This window comes from Amaranthus tricolor, chromosome 9, assembly GCF_026212465.1.
Source record: "Amaranthus tricolor cultivar Red isolate AtriRed21 chromosome 9, ASM2621246v1, whole genome shotgun sequence".
Lineage (NCBI taxonomy): Eukaryota > Viridiplantae > Streptophyta > Magnoliopsida > Caryophyllales > Amaranthaceae > Amaranthus > Amaranthus tricolor.
The window spans coordinates 20,778,613-20,803,977 of record NC_080055.1 but is presented as its reverse complement, the minus strand read 5'-3'; the positions used below and the strand labels follow the sequence as shown (position 1 = coordinate 20,803,977).

Sequence of the window (25,365 nt, the reverse complement as noted above, 5' to 3'; positions counted from 1 at the left end):
TTTTTAACCACCTAATGATTCTCACAACCTCATAGATTAAGGACAAAGTTCTCAATTTATAATCTCTCTAAAAAAGAAAGTTCTTATTGTCGTTTTTTAGGATTTTTTTAGTAGGAAAATTGGAAGTCTATTTAATATGTTCGACTGCACAGAATCTCTTGGGAACTTTAATATTAAATTACATAGTACTCCCTCCGTTCTTTTAAGTTCTTCCACCTTATTATAACGGGTAGTTTTATAAGTTCTTCCACTTTAGAATACTTTCTATTTTTAGAAAGTTTTTATCCCACTTTTACCCCTTAAAACCCCCCCTTTTCTTTTAATGTATCCCTTTTCTTTTATTTATAGTTATTTTCTCTCTCATACTATCAATATAATCATTACTTCACACTACTATTTAATTAAAATAATACTCACTACAACCTCATACTTTCAATACAATTAATACTTCACACTACTATTTAATTAAAATAATACCCACTACAACCTCATACTTCCAATACAATCATTACTTCACACTACTATTTAATTAAAATAATACCCACTACAATCTCATACTTCCAATACAATCATTACTTTACACTACTATTTAATTAAAATAATACCCACTACAACCCAAAGATTCTATCTTCCTTAATATGTGTGAAAAACCCAAAGTGGAAGATCAAAAAAGAACGGAAGGAGTATATATTAAGTGTTTAAATATACAAAGTTGTAAGAAAAACATCATAATTCTTGAAATTGTACAGATTTTTCAAAAAATTTGTCAATTTTTACTCTGCTTATGTTTTTTAGCTATTTTTGTAAAAGAGTGTTCTTCGATAAGAAGACTTCAAAGCAAGTAGCTCATACGCTAATATCTATATTTATCGGGTTATTCATCCTATGTATGGAGAAGATCTAATAATAAACTAGTTGTAAAAAAAATTTCATTCAAGTTAAAGTGAATTCCTTACATTTGAGAGGGATAGGAAAATTCACTTCTCATAGGTTGTAGACGATGAAAATCAAATTCATATAGTAATCCATAAGAGGAAACAACAAAACACGAAATGCTATGGTTTTTCCACATGATATTGTTATCAATTATTGTGAAAGTCATTCGTGAAACCATGCATCTTATAATTTCGCTTAAATTATAAAGACAAAGAGGTACCCAACTTATTTTTGAGATAATTAATCCCCACACACTCCCTTTCCAATAAAAATAATACACCAAAAACTACACTTAGATTTATTAGATTTGTTGTTACAATATCGATATTAAACCTAAAACTTCCGGCGGATGGCCAGTGACCCAAGAAAACAAAAAAATCGTTTACATTTTTCACATGATCTCTTCTTATAAATAAACTAAAAAATCATTGTATTATTTCACTTCGTTAGTACTTATAATAAATGTCCAAAGTTGGAAGTAATGGTGGGAGTAAATGTGGAGATAGGTCATAGTCATTGTCAACAATCTAGTATCCGACACAAATCGGAGTCTAGAAAAGAAGGATAGCGGACATATCATACCCGTATCCACTTTAAAAAGAGGGCACGAAAAATGCACAAACTTAAATGTGGAGATAAATTTAAGCAAAATTTACAATAATATGCTCAAAACAGTTTTCCAATAATTTCCAATTCAGTAGTCAGAAATTTAAAAAAAAAAAAAAAAAAAACAGCATTGAAATCACATACTTGGCATGATTTCTCAAGCTTTTAACATTTATGATGTTATATACAATATATTAACAAGAAAGAATAAACTTTACTCAAAATGAGACCTCCCAAATGATGGTGAGATTTATATAGGAGAAATGACCAAATACACATTCCTCGATCCTCACTACTCTAAGACTATATGAGTTTATATCGGGTCAGGATATACGATATGCCGTTTGACGACAGTAAAGATATCGGAAAAGCGTAAAGATCTCAGTTCCGATTTATGTTGACAGTACGAAAAAAATTATGACTGCCAGAACTGGTCAGGGTCTTTGCTGTATAATGTTAGATCCTGAATCTCCTGGTTAGCAATATGGTAATCGATAAGTTGGGCTTGAATAAGCTTACACAGAACTAAACCTGTCGGCAGAACCCACCATTCGCTTTCTTCCCTGTAACAATGGTATCGTCAGGAATGATACACGAAAGCAAAACACGAAGGTATAAGGATGTTACAAAATGAAAGATATGGTTTCCCTTGCCTGCTTAGATTCCATGAATGGACTTCCCCAGCTTTCTTGCTTGGTTGATTCTTGTAATGAACAAGTCCACATATTAAAGCAGTTATCTGTCACCAGCAACATAATTTGATATTTTAGCTTCAACATGTTGATCAATACATGTACAAACAGAAGATATAACTATAAGCATGGATCATAGCATCGCATTGCGTCGGTCGCGTTGTAAAGGTTTTCAAAATAAATGAGCCGATATTTCCCGCGTTGTAAAGGGGTAAAATACCGTGTTTTGGGCTGTATCAAGAAATATCTTAAGGTTTCGATCTATATTTAGGCGCTATGATAGCCACATCAACATTCCGTTACTGCGATCGCAACCGTTGCCTTGGCTCATGGTATCATTTCAATTTCTGTTTTCCGCAATGAGATTACCATCGACGCAGGATTTAGGGGTCAGAAGTTCGCAATCTTACCCTTGTAAAAGAAAGAGGTTGTTTCTGATTCACATAATTTAGTGCAGATGATAAAAAACAGCCATTTTAATATAAAATGTAGATGGACAAATCAGATGAAATCATAGCGAACTTTTTATAAAATTGGAGGCACTCACCTTAAAACGCTAATGTTGCCGTCGAGAGAGGGCAGAAATTCGTAAACTTTTTTTTTTGGCTTTGTAATCAGTATGTGTTATAAGTCCAAAAATATGATTTAGGAACCAAGTATTATCAAATATTGTTCAATAAGAAGATAATAGTACATGCTTATACATAATAATCAAATCATTCAATTTAGCATGAGTTAGATGACAATAGAAAGCCGTTCCCGCTTTCCTCAGGTGATGCACTTGAGCTCAGCACAAAATAGAATTGAACACCTCCGTAACGACCAATTATTATCAAATAATGAAAAAGTAGATACTTACCACATTGATAAACGAAGTGATGTTCCAAAGAGCGTGTATGCGTGCCAGACCAGCAGATTTTTTGGGTCCTCTGCTGAACAAAGCATTTATTCCAGCGGGAAACGGAAGTAATATTCCAAGAGGAAGAACAAAAAGAACTAGAATGAAGTCAAGAAGTGAAGTCGAATATAGCTGTATCAGCATCAAAACAACTAAGCTAAAATCTCCAAGCAGTAGTGTCGACAGGGCAAGACCAATTAGATCCTGCAATTACACCATAGAAAGGATGGTTACGTAACTCAAACGAAGCGCATCAATTAATTAATTTTACGGATCAGGATAATTTACCTGATGCCCAGCCGGCTTGGTATTACATGCTATAAGGCTGAGAGGATAAGAAAGGTTCCAGCTGTCTTTAAGCATGTGCAAGGTCTTGTCTTGGAGAATACATCCCGATATTTTCTTATTCACTATCTGCAGTTCATTGTCTTTCGTGTGGTCGGGCTGATCACCTCTATAAACTCTGCAAACGTGAAAGAGACTAAATTAAGTGTTACATTCATCCATAAAATTAATTAGTTGAAAATAACATAATCTAATGGCCAAAAACAACGAAAAATCCGAATTTTGTTATGGAAGGATTTATCTAACTATCCTAAGATGATTTTATAGGTCTGCAATTCTTCCATTTAGCATTCATGGAACTGAATATTCGTAGTCATTCTTTTCCAGTTATAATCATAGACGACCTCAAAGCATTAAATCAAAATACCATCCCCACGGCCAAATTCGTATCACTTATGTCCGTCTTTGATTGAGCACCAAACTAGTTTATCTTCGGTCTCAGATTATAACGGATCAAGTAAAATGGTTCACTAAATCAAGTGTACTTCTTAGTTGCAAATAATTTTTGAATTCAAGGTTCAATCGAGAACAATCATCTCTTTGTTATCAAAAGAGTAAGACTGCATATATTCAACTCTCCATAGCACTGGCTAGAGAGGAGCCATTGAGCCAAGAGAAGCCAATCTCAAGGGATGTAATGTTCGCCCATGTCAAAAACTAGATAAGTGTTCAGAAAAAAAAAAGAAAAAAAACCCTAGTTATTTGAAAGCTATTGATGTTATCATGGCCAATATGTAGGTCGCGATAGCCTACTTTGACATTCTTTTGCTATTTCTGATTACCTCACTGCCATGGCTATCCTAAGTAATAACAAATGAGTTCTCTCAGCAGCCAAAGTCAAATGGAAAAGACAATGACTTCGCATATGTGACTATGTGCAGACAAATTAATATTCTTTATTTTCCAATTCTTCCTCTTTGTCAGCTGGGTGGCCCGAGTAAGTGACCAATGGTGAGGGGGTATAAGATACGTAATGATACAAGATCCAAAAGAACGAGGAAGTCCAACATACATCACACACATTTCAATAATAGCAGATAAATATCTGGCACAACTTATATCACTATTCCATGTATTACCTTGATGGCGACTTTGGAGGAGAGTGGTGATTGATACTGCTCCCAGTTGGCTGCACTGTTCTCGCCTTGCGAACCACAAGCCCAAACTGAAAGTAACCAAAAGTAGTCGGCTGAAACCACGCCAGATCAACTCGCAGACCATGGATACTAAGGACAGGGTTTCCAAAGATTTCAAGCCAGTTGACAACAGGTTCAAAAGTCAACTTAAGTTGTCCACGACGAACCAAACGTAATTGAGCATTGAGACCAGCTACAAGTCGATACCAAACTGTTGGTGGCATAGACTGCAATTCAACAACATGATCAAAATAGCATACTTTCAAAACATTACGGCCTCATAAGTGGTAATATTCAAAGACAAAGAAATTTGTGCATGTGAACGTCTTATGGTAAGATCGGGTGACTTATATAGTTATATGATTTATTTGTGTGTGATATATAGAGCAACTTTCTTAGAATAATGGGCAACTCGGGCCCTCTCGTGGATAAGACCATCCCATACAAGAACTTGGCTTCAAACGAAGTTTAGAAAAGAATTCATGTAAACAGAATATCTACCTGACTCAATAGGCTAGTTAATACATTGTCATTGTGAAGCGAAAATGGAGCCATATAACTTCCATCACCTCCAAATATCATGGTCAAAGGTAAGCGCTGGTGAAGTCGAGGAGGAAGGTCAGAACGCTTTTCATCTCCACCCAGGTAAAAGTCCAAGAATGCAAGCATCAAGTCTGAAGTAGCAGATAACTGGAACAATGAACAATTCAGCTCAGGCCATAAACAGATGATTTTAACTCAATAAACTAATAGTAGTCAGTCTTGTAAGACAGCTCTAAAAGATACTTTAACCCAAAATGAACACAACAATTTTATTGGCACCATGAGCGACCACCTATACTATATCCAAATGCATATAACTCATACACGCTAAAATATCTTGTAGGATTCGGGGAAAAAAAGTTTGTAAGTCCTTTCATGTTGTCAATCTTAAATTTAAAATCACTCAAGCAGATGTGGACTCGTGGAAACAATATCAAAGTAGAAAAGAACGAAAAAAGAACCTTAAGTCCTTCATAAAGAGCACGAGAGCGACAGGAACGTAAGCATGAGTGATCATATTCTGAACGGACAAACTCACGCAACCGCTGAAGCTTATTTTTTCGACACCATTGCAGCCATGACCATGCCAGTGGATATGCCAACACAGAAAGAATGCTGTACACAGACCCTTCCCACCATTGGTATGAAGCTATTCCATTTATCTCATCCACAAAGAGAATAAACGCATCCTCATGCCTGAAATATGATTTTTAATTCACATTAAAAAAGAGACAGTAACAAAAGCAATTTGCCGATACGTGGATCCTAAAAGATCAAAAAGACGAGCACCTACATATATGGAAGGAAAACAGTAACATTTTAAAATCTTGAAAGCCAAATTTTGAGCCACCTTCTCATCCATTTCCATTTAACCATTTACGGTATAAGCATTAACTTGGACATTTTTTAATTGTAATCTTCTATGAAAGTCTTTTAGTTTTTACCAAGAAACTGAATTTCATAGAGTAATCTCTACTAAGAAAACTTGGATGTCCATCCTTAGTAAAAGTGGTGCGTTTAGAATTTTTAGCATTAATGGAGCTATGAAGTTCCAAGCCAATTTCTTCAGTTCATGTAAAAATTTCAGAAAAAAGAAAACATCAATGGATCCTGAAAAGCTTTTTTAAAAAATAAATTTTGATAGTAACTAGATGCAGTGGTGGGAAAATAGGTGCTAAACAATAAGGATGATTAGAAAAGAGTCAAACATATTCCATGGAGCTCATTTTCCTTGCAAATTTACTTTCTATAACCTACTTCGATAGATAAAAAAAGTGATCTTTTTATAATCCCAGCTTCACCAAGATAAATTGAAAATATCACGTCATCTTAAGAAGCAAGGTCACAGCTTCCATGGAAATCTCTAACCTAAAGATAGCTACTCTATTTTTGCACTAATCAGAATAATAACTCAATTCATTTATCAAAAATGAAAGCCTAACATTCCTTATTTTTTTAACAAAGGGGTATGCTTACAGCGATTCACATATAATCCATTTAAGGTTCGTTTTCTAGCGCTTACTAGCCAGCTGAGGGAGAACAAAGAAAAGGCCTTGAAAGGTTGAAAAGGTAACTTACACTAAACATTTTTATATTTCAAAATTGTTATAGTTCCACACATTTTTGCAAAAGATAGTACAATCCCCTTTCTTTCCAACATTAATGAAGTTCAGGTGAGCACCAAACTTATGGTTACAATTTGGCAGAAAACTATTACTTTCAAAAAAAAAACAAAAAAAAAAAATAAAAACCTGACAAAAAAGTGTTACTTTTTACATTCAAATGTATTAATTTTTGGCAAAAAAGTGTTTCTTTCCAGAAAAAGGAATTTCACCCCAAAAAAATTCAGAACAAAAAAAAAACTGACAAACATGTTAAAAAAGTGCACAGATTCTCATATGAAACGTTCTCACGATGAGACCATCCCTAAAGTGATCATTTACAATCTTAAAGTAATCAATTAGAGAAATAGGTTATTATATGGGTTCATCTCATGGTGAGACGGTCTCATACAAGACTTGTTGAAAAATGTGTTACTTTTTAGACAAAAGGTGTTCAGTGTTACTTTCGAGACAAAATAATTTTTTTCAAAAAAAATTCAGAAAAGAAAAAAAATTCAAAATAATTATGGTTCTAATGATTCTCATTTAAGTTTGGCTATCACTTGAATTTGACACTCCCTCTCTCTATATATATATGCCAGGATGAGACACAGTGACATACACTATCTCTTTAACTTGCTCTGGAGGTGAGTGAGGTAGATGCCATGGTTCACTAAATGTATTTGGGCCGAGGAAATACATTCTATGTACATGGCTCTGTGCTTCCTCGTTTCTATTAGTCTCCATCACCTGTAACACAAAAACATCTTTACACTTAGTCACAAAAGAGGAAAACACTGAACAAATTGGTGTTTCAAAAACATTACAAAATTTAGACGCTTTGCTTAGACATTTAAGAACCCAAGAAACAAAAGCTAACCTCATTCAAGGATTCAAGGAAAGGAAAGGAATGATCTAGTTGTGTACGTCGTCGATGGGGTAACAGACCTGGAGGATCATCCCCAGAAGCAAATTTCATCCGTGCAACACTAAGAACTAAAGCTAGCAGAATGAGGATACTAAGAAGGAAAAAACCAAACAGCCACGGCCCACCAAATGTGTATACTAATTCTTCCAATGTTGTGCGGCAGTGAGGCATGTGATATCTTTCAGATATGCACTTGTAAGGGCAAGGAGTTTTAGTAACACCACCTGTTAAAAGAGAACAGAGCCAGAGTAGGAGTTTGAGATACTAGAAACCAATCATAACAATCACTTGCTAACATCTCAAGAAAATATGGGCAAAGAAAACACATAAAAGATGGATTTACGCAGGTGTCAAGAACACAGCAACATTTTTGAAACAGAAATGACGAGAGCATCAAAGATACCTCGGACAGCAATATACATGCCACGTTCAGGAAGCTCATAAGCAGGGCAACTATGACAGAGAGAAAAATCCGATCCGGTGACATTTTTGAATGTGCCAATAGGGCATTCCTGCCATAAAATAAATATAATACCTTCAGATGCAATGACACACACCTGAAATAAATTCAACCAGCTAACTAACGACTACAGGCGAGCAAGATATAGTTGACACAAGAGTTGCAATCAGCAACCTTAAAAGCTATAACAATTTCAACTGGATGATACCTTAAGCCAATCTTAGGGAAGAATTCAAGTTTAATGAGAAAGGTTGCAAGACCACAGCTCTTCAGCAAGAATGCATTTCACTTGTCTAACTAAACTCCTTCTCAATTAGTGAAGAGTTCAATTTTAATGAGAATGATTGTGAGAACTAACACCACATCTCTTATATGAGGAGGAGTTGACTTCAGTCTAACTAAACTCGTTCTCTATAACACAACTTGTACAAGATATATAAAGATACTCCCTCCCTCCCATTGAATTTGTAACATTTACCACTTTGATCTGTCCCACTTAATTTGCATTATTACTATTTTTGGATAACGGCCCACCACTTCCTTTTAATCTCATCCATACATTTGAAATCTCTTTTAATATCATACACACAATTCATTCTCTCTCTTCATTTATTACCACTTTCTGTTTGATGCAACCCGATTTCTGTTTAAAGCAAATCAAAAAGAACAGAAGGAGTATAATTTTTAAGTCAAGAATCAGACAGCAAAAGCTACCTCACAAAAGATTCCATGGAGCCCTATTGGGCAGGCCTTTCCAGTAACCGTTCCATCTTCCCCAGAATGCCCTTGACTTTTTGCCAGGCCACCTCTGCAATAAGATTAAATTAGTTTCTTGAACACAAACACCAAATGACCACCAGAACAATAGAGTTGACAGAGGATAAATAGTATGAACCAAATTAAACCAACATTTACTGAAGGCACAATCCCACACAATCCTTGGGGCATGAAATAACCCTTGAATAAATAACTGAAAATATTTTCCACAACCAACAACGATAGTTTTGTCTTTATGGGAGCAGATGCAATTTTTTTTTTGCCACATCTTATGCTTCTGTACATTATGCCACAATGTCTTGGCCATGTTTCCCCACAAACAAGGCTTTTCGACACATCAAACCTTTTATTGTAGATAGAGATTCTAGTTTTTTACTCTATTCAGATACCAAAAATGGTGAATCTACCATACCCAACATGTGCATTAAACTGCATTAACAGTACCCTGTACTACTCCCATGCAAAATATCTCAATAATTAAACTAATGTTAAGTTTCAAGGCTTCTAACAAGTCGAGTACAGTCCTGCCATGTCAAGCCGTACTCTTGACGTGTTAGAGGCTTTTAACATATCAAGATTCAAGAGTACAGTTTCACGCACTTTGAAGATAAAAGCTACAACAGACTTTTCAACTTGCTTGCACAAATTTTTAACCTGTTTGGCACCTTATATAATGAGGTGTGTATTCTTACATGAAAATGACAATGCTTTATATTCTAAAAGCCGAGTGATGGTCTACTTTTGGAGCCTCAATTCCTAATCTCTAAATGACATGAACATGTAAGCACTATTCTTCCTAAATGACTTATCTCATACATTTTTAAACACTTAATTTACAATTTAAAATATTTTTTACGGCTTCATACAAAGAAGAAAAATCGGTTGACTCAATGTCGGTTAAATGATTTGGTCTTTACAAAAAAATCGTGATTTTAGTCATCATTACATCAAAAATGACACCGTAGATCCACTAATTTAGAGGATATAGATGAAAGCAACAAGTGGTTGCTTGGAAGGATAGAAGATAAAAATCTTGGTGATGAATAGATTATGTGTTAGGTGATCAAGAGGGGTTTTGCAATAGACAAATGAGTTGTTCATGCCTTAATCGATATGTATGGTCGAAATGCTTGTGTCTCGGATATGAAACAAGTGTTTGAAAGGGTGGGTTGTATGGAAATAGGCTCGTGCAATGCGTTAATTTCTGTGCTTGCTTGAAATGGTTTTGTCAATGATGCGAGCAAGTTGCCAGAGCTCTTGGTACTAATGATTCGAGTTATATTACAAGAGCTTCAAGGATGAGAGATTGTGCGATTCCTTCCTCTAAAAAAGAGAAATGAAAAGGGATTGCTTATGAGGATGATGTTCTTGATGTTTCAGATGATGATGATGAGGAGAAAGAAGAGAATATTAGTGATGATGAGAACTATACATGAGATGGTAAAGATGCTTAAGAGGAAGATGATTTTGATTATATTTTTAGTGTTTGTTACTTTGTTTAAGTGTCACAAAACATTTCAGCCATCAAGAACTATTGTTTGCTTTCTTTACCTTTATCTTTGTTGTAGTTTTTATTTCTTTTGTTAACTCAAGACTATATTACCGAGTTGTCGATTATAGTATGACTTTATGTGCTAAGTTAGTGTATATGATACTTATATGTTATTATAATATGAATTTCATGTTGTTTTATGTATTAAAAATGTTTTAAAATTGATTTTGGAACTTTTTAGCGACATGTGCCTCACATATAAAAAGCCAGCACCTTTGTCTTGCGCCTCAGAAAAAGGAACCTTTAACGCCTCGGTGCACCTCGCACCTCTCCAAACTAAGATTCAAAAAGAATTTGATGGTGACATCTTAAGATTTCAGTTGCTAATTGGGGAGCATAATCAATTAACCCCACATTCTCACACAGCCACATCAAAAATCTAGTATTCAGGGAAATATCTACCCCTTAAACTAAATTAATCAAATTCACGAAATATATCGAAACGTTAAGCTATGTAAGGGTCACGTTAGAACGAATATTCAACTAGGTGAACTACGAAGTCCAATTACATGACGCGTGATATAAAATCATTTTAAGACATCAATTATTAGTCGTTATTCATACATATTAGTTACTATAACTACTTAAACTTGCCATGTATGCGAAATTTATAGTAGTATTATCTACAAAAATTTCAAAAAGGTGTAATAAGAATCATAAATTATATTTATAAATTGATATACCTCCTCGGTTTTTTAATAGCTGCTACATTTTCCCCAAACGGAAATATCTTATTAGCTGCTCCACTTTCCATATTTGGTAAAAAAGTACTAAGTTTAGTCTTATACCCTTTAAATAATATACATCTCCTCATGCTTACTTATACCCCCACCTTCATTAAATACAATTTTCCCTAAATGATCACTTAGAATATTAACTTAATTATAACCAAACAGTTCTAGATCTACTCTACCTTACTCCCATGTGCCCTCTTTTTTTTTATTTCTTTAACTTTTAATCTTCTACCTTCATCCAACTCCATCAACATCATTGCTATTTTTTTCTCTCTCCTATCAAATCATTACATTTTAAACCTTTAATTTACTGAAATATGGGGCTTTTTCCATGCATTTTCAATCCAATATCAAGATTGGTGGTATATACTCTTTCCCTTCCTTTCTCTTCTCAAAAATAGTTCTTTTTTCCAAAAAAGTTGAGTTCTTTTAATTTCCTCTCAAAGACAAAAAATATCCATTTGAAACTTTTAGGGCTTGATAATATGACATTAATTGGGAAGAAATATTACGGTTTTAGAGAACGGTGGTAATGGTGGTCAACCATTTGATTATATTAACATTTGATTATGATAGTGATGGTAATGTCGACATCAATTTTTAGATCTTTCGGGATGAGAAATTTTGGGGTTTTCTAAGGGTGGCTAATGTGATGAAATTTCAGGGTTTAAAGGTTTTTTGATGGTCATCAAGGTGGGGTAGGTGTTTTGGCGACGACGTTGATAATAGCGATGGTTTCAGTTGACTTGGTGGTGTGATTTTTAGATCAAAGCTAGGTTACCTAGAGTCGGTACGAGTATCAAATACGGCATGGATCCTAGTATTTGGTATGTCATATTTATTTAAGATATGGGGAAACTATCCGAATTATTAAATTATTATAATAGCTAATATAATATTGCTTATAATAAAAACATCTTATAGCTATTAACAACCTTATTGTTGACTAATAAAATGATAGAACACAATTTCAAATAATAGTACTCCAAAAGATAATTTACAGGAGAGTTTGGGGCTCTCATGAGAATTTTGGGCTCCACACCTAAGATAATTTACAGAAGTTCCTTCGTCAAAAGCTAGCTTCAACACTGAGACAACTTCATCTCGTATTTTTAAAGAAGTTTTCAAAGGTTTCATTTTATTGATTTAACCTCAAAGAAGAACCTCAAGACTATTTTTTCCTTTTTTATACTTCTGTTTTGATAATGAACAAAGATTCCATATCTCATCATCAAACTCTTTTATCGTCTTCTTTTCCCACTCATTTCAAACATAGTATTCAAAAATATCCAATCTCCAAGTAAAAATGCTGAAGTATCCAAGAAGGGGTTACAATCATGAGAGCACGACATCATTGGCATCGACAATTTTTTTACAAAATAATTTTTTTTTTTTGAAAAAAAGAGGTAAACAAAAGCATGCAAATCAAATACTACGATAATGATTCTTCAGACAGGAGGATACTAACCGAACAAGGATACTCCCACCCACTCTAGCTATGGGCTGGTACTCATCTGCAACAGGAATATCTGACCAATGAAAGTGAACTCTTCCACCACCACCGCCGCCGCCTCCTTTTGGACTACCAGTTCCTCCAACAGCAGAAATCCTTGAAGAATTTCTAAGAACTAATGTGTGAACAAATATAAGAATGGTACCACCAGAACCACCACCAGGGCCAATGTTTTGTAGCATTGCACTTTCTTGCTTTACAATGCCCTCTTCATAACTCTGCCCATCAGCATTTATAGTACCATGGATTTCCATGCTTGGAAGAGAGTGCTCCACAGAACCCATCACTGTTATAATGATGAAAATTTGATTTTAAAAAAAGGAAGGAAGAGTGTATTGTAATGCTAAGAGGACGAAAATATTGTTACAGCACAAAAAAGAATTGAGTCCGAAAGGGAAAGGGTCTAATACTTTTACATATCCTTATCGAAAAAAAATATTATAGATAATCAAGTTAAGTCAAACATAGTGCAAAAACAAGGCTTCATCATCTTGTTTTAGCCAAATCGAAAAAGTTTTCAAATCTACTACCAGAATAGTAAAGGAGTAAAAAAACCCGTATCACAAACAGATTCCAGGGATATCTTACAGTTGTAGCCAATATCTAGCGGTACAATAACCACATCAATTCACATCACCGTGATTGCTACCCCTTCACATACATGCCTAAGGATGGTTCTTGAATGTAAATGCCTAAATAGCAGTACAGTCAAGAATAGTTTCAATAAGTAACAAACTTCTATAGTCAAAGAAGGGCCACAAAAAATTACTGATCTAAGGGATCACTTGATATCCGGCATATTCCATATACAAAAGTATAGGTATAGCTAAAGACCAGGAAACCATACCAATTATACCCCCACCAGCAGTAGATCCTGGTAAACTGTGGTTTCCACTGCCACTACCAAGTTCACAAGGCAATTCAGCATCACCATATGCACCACCACCATCAACAAATTTTCCATCAAAGTATCCATCTCCGCCTCTACCACCATGTCCACCACCCCCTCCGAGACCATTGCTAGAAAGGTTTCCTCGGCCGACACCTCCAATGCAACCTACAAATACATAGCAAGAAGTCATCAGATGCTAATAGACATGTCCCAACTTCAACTAGTCAAGACAACCACGCTAAAAAAATATTTTAAATCTTAATAAGATTAAATAAAAAGTAGAAAGTAGCTAGATAGATGCTTCAATTAGACTAAGAAATCTTGCTTTCTCTCCACTGTCTGTAAAATCAATTAACAGCATCAGGTTTTCAAATTTGGGTAGGAAATTGAAGAAAATGGAGCTAGTAATACGGAAACATTCAACTCCCAACTGAGATCATCATAGCAGAAAACCTTAATTTCACAAAGCAAAGTTACAAATAGAGCTTGCGATAAGTCCTTTAGGTGCAAAATTTAATATTAGATTAAACATCGAGTGCTGCAGTGGACAGCCGGGAATGTTATGTTTATTAAAAGAAATTTTTTAGGAATCAATCCACTTGGATGTGTGGTAAACCTCGATCTATATGGTGCAACCCGCACATCATGCTAACAGTATGGAATGCTAGCAGGAGCAACTACTACTGGTTCACAATTGCTATAGCTGAGATATCGAACCCGAGACCTCTTGCTATGCAATTGGCGCTCAAGCTATATGCTACAAACCAGGCGGGATAAGCGCCATATGCTACAAACCAGGCGGGATAATGGGTTTATGACTAAAAATGAGAGTTAATGATTAAAAATGAGAGTATTTTGGGTTTTCTCAATAAAGTAGTATCTGGTACCCTCTCCAGACCATACTGCAAACATATAAATAACATGTGTTAAAAGCTTATGATCTCATGCAGATTCCTGAAATACAACTTCTCTGAGGTAAATGCAAATATTCTCAACAGGAAACTAAAAGAAATACCCAATCCGGATGCACTAATCATTCCTGTAGGTGGAATTGCCACAAATCTGACCCAGTGGAAATGAACAACAGATCCTTCCACCACACCTTCAATGCTAACATCTTCAACACGACAAATCTGCATTAACAAATTATGTTAGGAACATCGAATTGTCATCATAAAACACTAACACTGGGCAGATAAGATCAAATTCCCATCCTTCCAAACGGGAATGAGGCTGTCTTCTACCACAAATTATGTTAGCAACATATATTTCAAGATAAATGTAAAAAATATTCTCTAACAGATAATATATTCAAATATAATATTAATTTGGTTTATTTATAAGTAAATATTTGAATTAGGATATTCAGTGCAATGCACAGGAGTTAAGCTAGTTATAATTAGCTAGCATAACCCTCAGTATAAAAAAACTAGTACACACAACACCTATATATAGAGTTACCAGTATATTTCTACAAATTTCAAAAGAACAATGACACGATATCTTTATAATGCTGAAATGGGAGTACAAAACATGGGGACAATCTGTCAACAGAAAAAACAATATACAGCAGCTTATATACAGATTAACCCATTCTTTGAATCTCCCCAATGGCCCAGTTATGCAACTTTAGCAAATCCATGTTTTATATGATCTATACCTGTAAGGTAAAGGGAAGTGAGGAGTTGACATTACAATCTTCGGGTGGATGAAGTATTTCAGCAGGGCACTCTTGCTGTTCACAGTAAAGTTGGGGGGACCTGAAAATCAGAAGGCCCACAAAAACATAAATTATAATCCGAGAAACCTAATTAATCGTTTCCAAGGCAAAGAAATTAGCATACCCATTATCGGTGCTTGCGTTTATCAAAGGACCACGCAAAAATGATTCTGGCCCAACCTTCACATACAACAGAAAGCATAGTAAAGAATATTGTATAAATAAAAACAATATACTCAAAAATAGTGTTTAACTTGATGATATTTAATCTGGTGCATGACACCCTTTTGGTGCATCTACAGCGAACTAACGGATTTACACTTGTCTCTTCATGATATATATCAGTTTGTTTATAAATTAAGAAAACTATATTACAGAAAAGAGAAAAGGAGGAAAAGGAAGATAAGCTATTTTCAAAGTAATATATAAGCAGAAAGACACAAGGCCTAAGCATCTAAGTTCTTGAAAGTAAACCCCTTTTCCATAAACAATCAATATACAACTGAAAATTTTCTAGATTCCTATTCCTGATTTTCTTAGTGTTAGCAAATTCACTACCTAATTCGCTAAACTCCTAATAATCCTAAAATAGCCTGAACGTCTGCTAATTTGGTTCACAATAAATTGAGGGATTAGCGATTTAAGCAACGATGCTCCATAATAAAGTACTTTAGGCTACCACCTAACAGGTCGCACAGCTCTTTTCCAGTTGTGTTTGCTAGCTTCACTTTCATGCGTTCAACAAAAAACGCTGCATCTTCAGTCAACAATAACCATATTTCTTAAGAAAAACATCAAGACTTCATACCTAATCCACTCAATAGGCATACGCAAGCAATGACCCTTTAAGTTACTGAGAAATGGTTTCCCAAAATAATAAAATGAACTACATTTGCTACAGGTTCCTGTCAGACAATCAAACCACCATTAGCATTTTCCTTGAGCTTCAAGACTTATGCATGAAGATAATCATGGGTTGACCAAGTTGTTGAAGACTTTTTCCTTCCACCCTTGTTACAGGGATTCAATTCTCACTACATACAAGAAGATCATTTCCTCCTCCACCTCCTCTTGCTTGTAGGGGGCTGTCCTCTCCTTGGAATCAAAAAAAAAAAAAAAAAAAAAAAAAAAAAAAAAAAAAACTACTTGTGAAAGTGTACAACTTCCTCCAGAAAAAAATCATTAGATCAAAGTGGAATGTGAGTTGAAGTGGTAGGCTTTCAAGACAGCAATAGGTTCCAAAACATGACGCCATCTTTCTTACAATACATAAGTACTGTGAGAGAAACCTAACTCTAGTTTGTTCAATGTACATCAAAACAAATTTTTGCTTGCAGAAAAACAAGTGAAAACAGCTATTGAAGCAAAGGAACTCACATAGATACTATAAAATAATGAAAGAACAAGACGTTGAGCCTCGATGACATTTCCAGGGCCAGTCAAATTCAAGTATCCTTGTCCATGAACTCCTAGATTTGCAGAAGAATGTATTACAGATGATTCCTGGAGACCAGAAAGATAGGCAACGGTATTATATCTCAACTGAAAAGCGAACAACAATTAGAGTGATAAACGTTAATAAAGTACCTTTAGAACCAACAGATTGCTGACTTCAAGAAGAGAAGTAGCAACAATAGCATCACTACTGCCATTAATCAACATTTTTGAGTTCCACATTAGGTGCATCTTTACAGTCATACGTAAAGCGCCATATATCTGAATACATTGAATAAAAGTAAAATACCATGATTGTAATGATAAAACCAAAAGAGGGCATGTGAAGGAAGTAAATAGAATATTGTGTAACAGAAATTTGTGTGGAGGTTATTAGTGTAACTGAACCGAATATTGTGTCAAATTTGGTTACTACAAGTTCTTATAAAATAATTTTATATGTAGTGAATAGGAAAATGAGAAAAGGGCATCAGGAAAATGTTGTAATGAGTTTATAACTCTTGGGAGAGAACATGCCTCTTGAAAAGCTTGTAACTAAGTCATTAACATCATTTTTCCTACCATTTTTTTACACAGCTAATCGTTTCTTGATTTTCTTATCTTCAACAAAAAATAGTGATCCCCCGTTCATCACAGTTATCTAGGGGGGATTCAGAGGGTCACATAAACAAAAGTTGCACAAGATTTAATTATAATATAAACCAATGTATAAATTTTTGTCCCATCAAAATTAGGATCATCATGATTGCAAACAAAAGCCAGTTAATACAACAGTACACACTTCAAAAATAGTAAGCAGACAGATTAACAGTTACAGAGAATAATTGTGGGCAAATTTAAGCACATGTCAAATCAAAAAGCTGCTATTAATTGCATGAAAAAAAATAACATAATACTCCCTCTAATTTTATCAAATCTAAAGTCAAAACAAAATACTTATAACCCATACAACAATGTCAAACATGACAAAGCCTTAGTCCGATCCGCTGTGCTAGACTATGAGAAGTGTAAAACTAGCAGCACTGGCGCAGATAAAAAGGATAATTTTAACTTTCAAAAGTTACAATAGGAACAAAGGATACAATAAGAGAGCAGAAGTTATGCACAAAGTATCATATAAAAGTTTAAATACAGATTTACATCTAATAATTTCAATCATTGCAATAGGGAAGACAAAAAAAGAGCTTACCTTAATCAACGAGTCACTCATCAAGAGTTCTTCGGCAATTAACTCAAATGCTGATGATGCATAATGTGCCAGACCAAACGTCAAAGCTGCACCAGAAGTCAGACTAAGCTGCCCTTGGACCTGTTTGAAAAGAAAATATATGCAATCATATAACGTGAAAGGTGAAGTAGCAAAATAACATCTAACAATGAAAATTGATCTGCTTACTTCCCCTCAGATCAAACCCCAGTAAGCAACATGACCATGTTCAGGAAAGTACAGCTCACTCTACCTTCATACCTCCTTGAGATTGAAATTCAAATTGCAAACCTAATGCGCTCTTCAATAAACTTGCAAATAATCTCTCAGACTACCAAAATTATGTTGTTAAAAACAAATTTAAAAATAAAATTTACAGTTAAAAAAAACTTCCTTTTTATTTCAACGATTCCATCTACATGTACCAGCAAATTTATTGGAGAGCACCCTTGCCAAAATAGTATAATCACCAGTCCAAAGGCAAAAATGATCTCTGATACCTACTCAAACAAAATAGCTCTTTTCCTGAATTGGGACGTGGGAAATAAATGTTTTATGCTATAACGTTTATAAAAGCAATTTTTTCTATCCTGGATGCAACAAGTAGCAGGAATTGCTAAGATGCAATATCTGTAAACCAGTCAACCCATAGAACAAGCTAAAGACATAAATCAATATAAAAGAATTAAAAGAAAAAAACTGCACCAAAACAAACTTTTTGCCACCAAATAAAAAGGAAACACAAGAAAGTAGAAACTAGGTGCTGAAAAGAAATCAAACAAGCTATATATAAAATCCACAAACATGACATAACTACAGAACATACCTGCACGCGACTCCAAAACAATGGAACAGTAGCCTTTGCCTGATTTCTTATGTAGACATTTGTCCATAGCGGTTGGTTAGGGAATTCCAGAAGAAGTGTGTTTGTGTCTGTTGACAAGTTATAATTGTTGATAATCAACCTCCGCGGAACATAATCATAGAATGTTCCAGCTGCACCTGAATTTTTTGGGCAACCAAAACTTCTGCCCCCTATCAAAATTCAAATTATTATTCAGTAACACCTTATCATCATGTGCATGAACAGAGAAACTAAGCGCACATTGATCTGACACACAGAAGGCTAGAACATAGTGGCAGATAGCAGTGTAATTAAGAATGGGATATAAATTTTATTCCCCTGAAATAAATAATAATTATAATAATACATACAATATTTACTTCAAAAAGAAAACAATACACACAACATAACTTTACTACTTCAAAAAATCCACATTTAACCCTGCCCATTGTGCTAATCACAACTAAAACATTTGTGAGCATAGAATAATACACACTAACAGAACAAAAACAAGTTTAGTCCTCTGAATAGCACACTCAGATTTATAACTCTCCAGTTCCTTTGAAATTTCCAATTGAGTAAGAAATCAAAACACGGCTGCCTAGGCCCACCAAAAAAAAACTATACACGCATGTGATAGGACTAGCAAAACAAACAAGAGTGAAGGAAAAATAAACAAATGGAATAGTAATTGTCGTGGGATAAATTTTTCCATGCACAAATAAGAAATCCCAATCCCCAACAATCTCTCTATTCACATCTATTCCTTCATCTTCCCTTAATCAAGTCAGAAGTCTGAATCCTGCATTAGTGAGCCCAATCATGAACATGGCCCTAACACCATCAGCACATCATGAACTAACCAATGCACCATGCCCCCAGTCTCCTTGCCCTCCCTACCTTCATGCTTGTTTACTGACCAAGCTTTAACTCATTGTTTAGAATCCTATAATGCCTTAAAGCTTGCACCCTCACCTGAAACCATTATATTAAAACCAAAAGTCATTCTATTTGGTCCATCACTGCATGCAATTATCAATTGAGCCAAAAGATTAGCTCTCATAACACTTGGTAGGCCATCTACCAAGTCACTCAAAAAGGGGTTCCATCCCAAAAACATTTGGCAAGTGAAGAAGCAGCCATCACATATACAATCATTACCTTCCTACTAATCTTCTGCCCAGCTTTTAAACCCAAGCAGTGCATGGGATAAAATGATGCATAAGAATACTTATGTGACATTGTCACATTATGAACTTAAATATCACTTGTTTCAAATTGTATGAATATATAGCAAATGGATTACTTCAAATAATATTTTAAGTTGCCTTTAAGAGTATGAAAATCCTAAAACACAAATTTTGAAAGTGTAATGATGACTAGACTCAAGAATCTACATGATCATCATTTCTTGAGCCTTGTTCGGTATGTTTGATGTCGCTTGATTGCATCATTCAACCAGGGTTATTAGGAACAAGATCCTACTTTAGATTGGTGGAAGCACATAGCTACAAATCATTAGATCGGGTCATAGAATCATAAGATTGTGATCCTACAAAATAACTAAAATTAATAAAGATAAAATGTATACATGTTGTGAATAATTCATACTTTGAGATTAAGAATCCTAAAATGAAAATCAAATTGCTTAAACTTACAAAATGTTGAACTGTAATATAATAATAGGTATTCTACATCCAACAACATCAAAACATTAGTAATTATGTTATTTTAGTCTTTAAATTTATGAAATAATAATTAATACTACTTCTGGGTTTTATATAGTAAACTTTTATAATTTTCAAATATGGGTAGCCAAGTAAATTAAGGGTCTAGTACATTGAATAGAGTGAAAATAAAAGGTGTAGCATCTATTGGAAACTAAAAGTATATAAAAGTGACAATACTTAATATGTTATACATAATTGTAGAAGTACAAAAGCAAACAAGAAGTAAAAAGAACAAAAAACTATTTGTTTGTAGAATGCCTAATCGTGTGATACATAGCCGATAGGATAAGCACTGCTTGACTGTTTCCATGACCGATTTGGATTTTTTCAAAATTTAAGGATCATCAAACGCTAAGAACATCCACAACCACAATCCTAACAGCAATGGATAAAAAAAATGTCCCTAGCGATAATAATTTCACATTTGACATCATATACAAGTTCTTAAAAATTCTAACTTAATTAGTCCCAAAAATGATGATTTCCCAAATAAAATAAAATTTAGTTGTAAAATGCAAAAATCACAATGAAGCACGCAAAGGTTCCAACATGCTTCAAGCTATATTATGTACGCTTCATACTGGAAAAAGACTAGTTGCATTTCACCCCACACGTCACCACCCTCACTTTCTTGGAGACACATCCCAAGAGCGCATTTTAAAACTAAGACATTAACATATTTTCCATTGAGTTGTATAACAATGGAATGCGTAAGACGTCAAAGGCTCTCTTTTCTCCTAAAAAATCCCACCTTTACATAGTAATTTATTAATTAATTTAGAATATTTCATTTCACACATCGGGGATAATAATAGTATTCGATTACAATGTAGTATAACTATACTCAAGACATTACTAAGTTAAAGACCTTCTTTTCGTCTTAAAATGCATTTGTTTGGATTATCCTAGATAAATGGGAAATGTATTTTGGGAGTCTGAAAGAATGTGTTACATTCAGCTCCAAAACAGTTCTATAAATAATAAAATTAGGCACTTCTTCTGTCTATCAAGTAAATTATTCATATTGAACCAAAACATGAAAGATTTTCCTAGTGCATAGAGTTAGATGTGTTTGTTGGAAATTTGGTGTCATGTCATCCAGATAGACATTTGAGTCAGCTCCATATATTGAATTTTACATAACATACAAGATGAAGTTTTTGCACCAGTGCCTAGTGCACAACTAGAAAACTAATGGTAGTTGTAAACAGAAGTTATCATGCAGTTCCTATGTAAAAAATAAATAAAAATAAAAAATAAAAAAAAATCATAGGAGCAAGCAAAACGCCACACCAAAAACATCTTTGAGAATAACATGATGTAATAGTTACCGTGAACATAAAATTCTTGATCATCCCGCCTGCTGAAGATATTAATACAAACTCTTCCACCACCACCTCCTGCAAAGCCATCACCTCCAGATGCACTAATCCGACCATTTCCAGTCCTGTTGAGGGCAGATGCAAATGACAGATCACAGATCATAACAGCAAGAATAAATATTGGTAAACTATGTGATATATTCGCAACGCTACGCCAAAAGACCTAGCGATTCCAAGAAAGGATGCAAAAAGAAACTATTGAAGGCATAGAAAGCGGGAGGCATCAAAGTGCAACAAACCCATCCCCAATATTGTTCAATGCTCAACTCACTGTCCATGGAGAGACCATAGAGACTCCAAACAGCAGTAGGTACATAATTTGACTAGCTAATAAGCTAATTAACTTTTTCCACATCAACGTTACAAAATTTCTGGCGGAGGAAGTATCTCTCCCTCAGGTGCATTCTTCTACTATATGTAACGCTCTCTTATCTTAAACGAATCGATCAGGCAAAAAGAAACACTTAGCAATCCGTTTCTAAAAGGAAGAGCATAGTGTTTTTTTTCCTCAAAAATCATTCCATATACAAAATAAAGAATGGAGATCAATTATCATCCTCTAAGACAAAGTATGAGAGGGAGAGGCTGGGTTATTCTAAATGAATTGTGACCAGATAAAAATGAGTTAGCCATTTTATCTTAACAACAACAAAAGGCAAAAGAATACCAAAACATTTATGATGAAAAATAAAACAATCCCCTTCTCCTAAAAGATTGGAAGAGGTTAAAATGCAAGCATTGTTATTAGAGAGTAAAAAACTTGTAGACGCAACAAAAACATTTTCGACGATGAAAAGAAGTACAGTCAAAAGCACCAACAAAAACATAAACAGGCATTCTCAAAAAGAAGTAACTTTGCTGAGGGTAAGCAAGAAGAGAAATATAGGAAAATTCGATTCTACATTTTATGTAGAAGTTGCAGCCCATAACCATCGTACTGAAACTAGAAGAACAATCAACTTGTTTCTATTACCTTAATCCTAGCAAGAATAATAGCATTAGTACAATGCCCCTATAAATTTTCTAATCCAAAAAACAATGCCTCTACAAAAGGCTCCTGCCTTGAGGATAGTGAGAGGTATCACTAAGTGACAACAAATCAAACAGATCCTTACTATTATAAAATTTCTAACATAAATCCTACAGCACCATCATTACAATCCAAGCCTCATTTAATGTTTATGAATCTTCCACTAAATTAGGAGATAATTTTCTGAAACGATTCAGTACAACCTCAAAAAACTAGAGTATCTAAGCGTTAAGAACTAAAGAATCATAGACACCTTGCGGTAAAACAAATGATCTATAGAAATTACAATCTTGGATCACTAACAGCTATGTATGTGATATTCTAATGTAGAGCCACAAATAAGAAAATTTTGCAACAGTAAGGGGTGCTGTGGAGCATGGAATTTGGCTAAATAGATGGCAAAGAGTATATCCTGAGAACAAAATACACACAAAGGCAAAGAGCGTTACCAGAAATGGAAAAGGTGCACTCAGCTAAGCCCAAGATGTGCCTCAGTACTGTACTACTGTTGTCTAATACTCTAGTATACCTCGCATGTTATGGCAATATGCTCTCAAATGATAAGGCAATGGTATGGTACTAACCAAACATAGATGATGACTTGTTGCAGAACACAAGCTAAATTATATTCATACTTAACCTCTCTACATTAGAATACCAATAATAACATTCACAAATCGGAACATCAGCCCATTCAATGACCTAAGAGGCTCATTAGGAATTTCATGAAATAAAAGGACAACGAAATCACATTTCCTAATGCTGATAAATCATAAATCCACTAAATTGAGACTGTCAAAATTCTATTTAGCTTAATCAACCTCTTATAGCCATGTCCGGTAGTGACAAAACTATTAGGCACAATAAAAATCTCCAACTTTGTAGTAGTAAAACTATCTTCCTCCAACAAAAGGCATATTAATGTATTATTATCAAGGATAATAAAGAAACATTTAACAACCAAAAACATAACTTCATTTTCCTTATGATCATAGAGTCTCTCAAGTCTCAACCATCTAAGTTATCCTTCCACAAATTACTAAGCACAATCAAAATAACACCCCAAAACATACCATAAGCCTCAAAACTTAAAAGTAAGAATTAAACACAGTTCATATAAATAAAAACCATTCCAACTAAAGAAAAAGGAGGAGCATAGAGCATACATTTTACGAGTCTTAATGTATATGCTGCCACCGGATCCTCCTCCTCCTTTAATACCAGTATTGCCACCATCAGCCAAAAGACTCCCACCTAATTCAACCGATTCAATTACATTCAACCTTATCCTCCCACCACCACCACCACCATAATCCTCTTCTTTACTAGTAGTTCCACCGCGACTACCAAAACTCCATGGTTCATCAACCTCGGACCAAGCATAAGCATCACCACCCCATACATCCTCAGGGAGCTTAGAATTATCAGCCAAACAATTAGCACCCCTCCCACCATGCCCCCCACCGGCTCCCTGCAATCCAACTGGTGTTCCACTAGTCTGAGCAGGAGGCGGTCCGCCTAATGCACTAACATTAACAATTGCACCTTCTAAAAAAGTAGCCGTATTCGCAACAACCCAAAATGATCCGGCAATCACAGTAGAATTTCGACCAAATTTAACATCTCCACTTATGTTGATAGTAATTGAACAGCCAAAAAAAGGGCAACTAATTTTCACACCAGAATCAATCTCTAAACTACCATCTCCAACTATATACAAATCATTAGATAATTCTAAGCTAGAATTAAGTTTGCATAAACTGTCAAGTGATCCAAAACCATTAAGATCGCCTTCACACGAAGCGGAAGGCGGAAATGGGGGAAGAACAGGAGGTGGAGGCGTAGGAGGAGAATAATCACCATGAAATAAGTATGAATCATCAGCCCCAATAAGTGAAAATTCATTATCAATAGAGTCAAAAGCTGAATTAGGGTTTATTGCTGAAAGAAACAAAATTATCATCAATCCCCATAAAAGAACCAATCTTTCCCCATTTTTCAACATCATAGTTCATCAAATTTCTTGAATTACGTTTTTAAATGATGAATTCAATAACCCAAAAAAGAAAACTATTGTAAAGACAAAAAGAAACCCACTTAAATTGATGAATTATTAAAGCGAATGAGGGTAATAAAGTAGGGTGAAAAGAGATCTAGGAGGAAGAAATTGAGATTAAAAGTGGCGGAAAGAGTGAAATCGAAGGAGAAAGAGAGAGAAAGGGAAAATGAGATTGATGAAGAACGAAAAATGATGATGGTGAATGACAAGTGTGCATGAGAATGGAAAGACAGCAAACATATGACACCATCATCCAAATTCCAAGCCAAGCTGATGAGTGATGAGCTTTCCTGTTTTTGTTTGCTTTTATTTGGAGGATAATTTT

The 25,365-nt window shown here is 34.7% G+C and overlaps 1 protein-coding gene across 1 annotated transcript; it reads right to left on the bottom strand.

Annotated features, from left to right (window-relative positions):
- Positions 1-1,587: 1,587 nt before the first annotated feature.
- LOC130823795 (uncharacterized) lies at positions 1,588-25,365 on the bottom strand. Its single transcript, XM_057688573.1, has 22 exons — positions 24,148-25,365; positions 21,901-22,016; positions 18,822-19,030; positions 17,978-18,097; positions 16,921-17,049; positions 16,711-16,836; positions 15,458-15,513; positions 15,274-15,373; positions 14,629-14,746; positions 13,569-13,778; positions 12,677-13,007; positions 8,860-8,953; positions 8,089-8,197; positions 7,638-7,909; positions 7,380-7,507; positions 5,618-5,852; positions 5,115-5,303; positions 4,557-4,840; positions 3,421-3,595; positions 3,094-3,336; positions 2,196-2,281; positions 1,588-2,105 (listed from the first exon to the last, which is right to left on the bottom strand). The coding sequence occupies exons 1-22, from the start codon at positions 24,987-24,989 to the stop codon at positions 1,958-1,960; spliced, it is 4,320 nt and encodes a 1,439-aa protein (XP_057544556.1). The 5' UTR covers positions 24,990-25,365; the 3' UTR covers positions 1,588-1,957.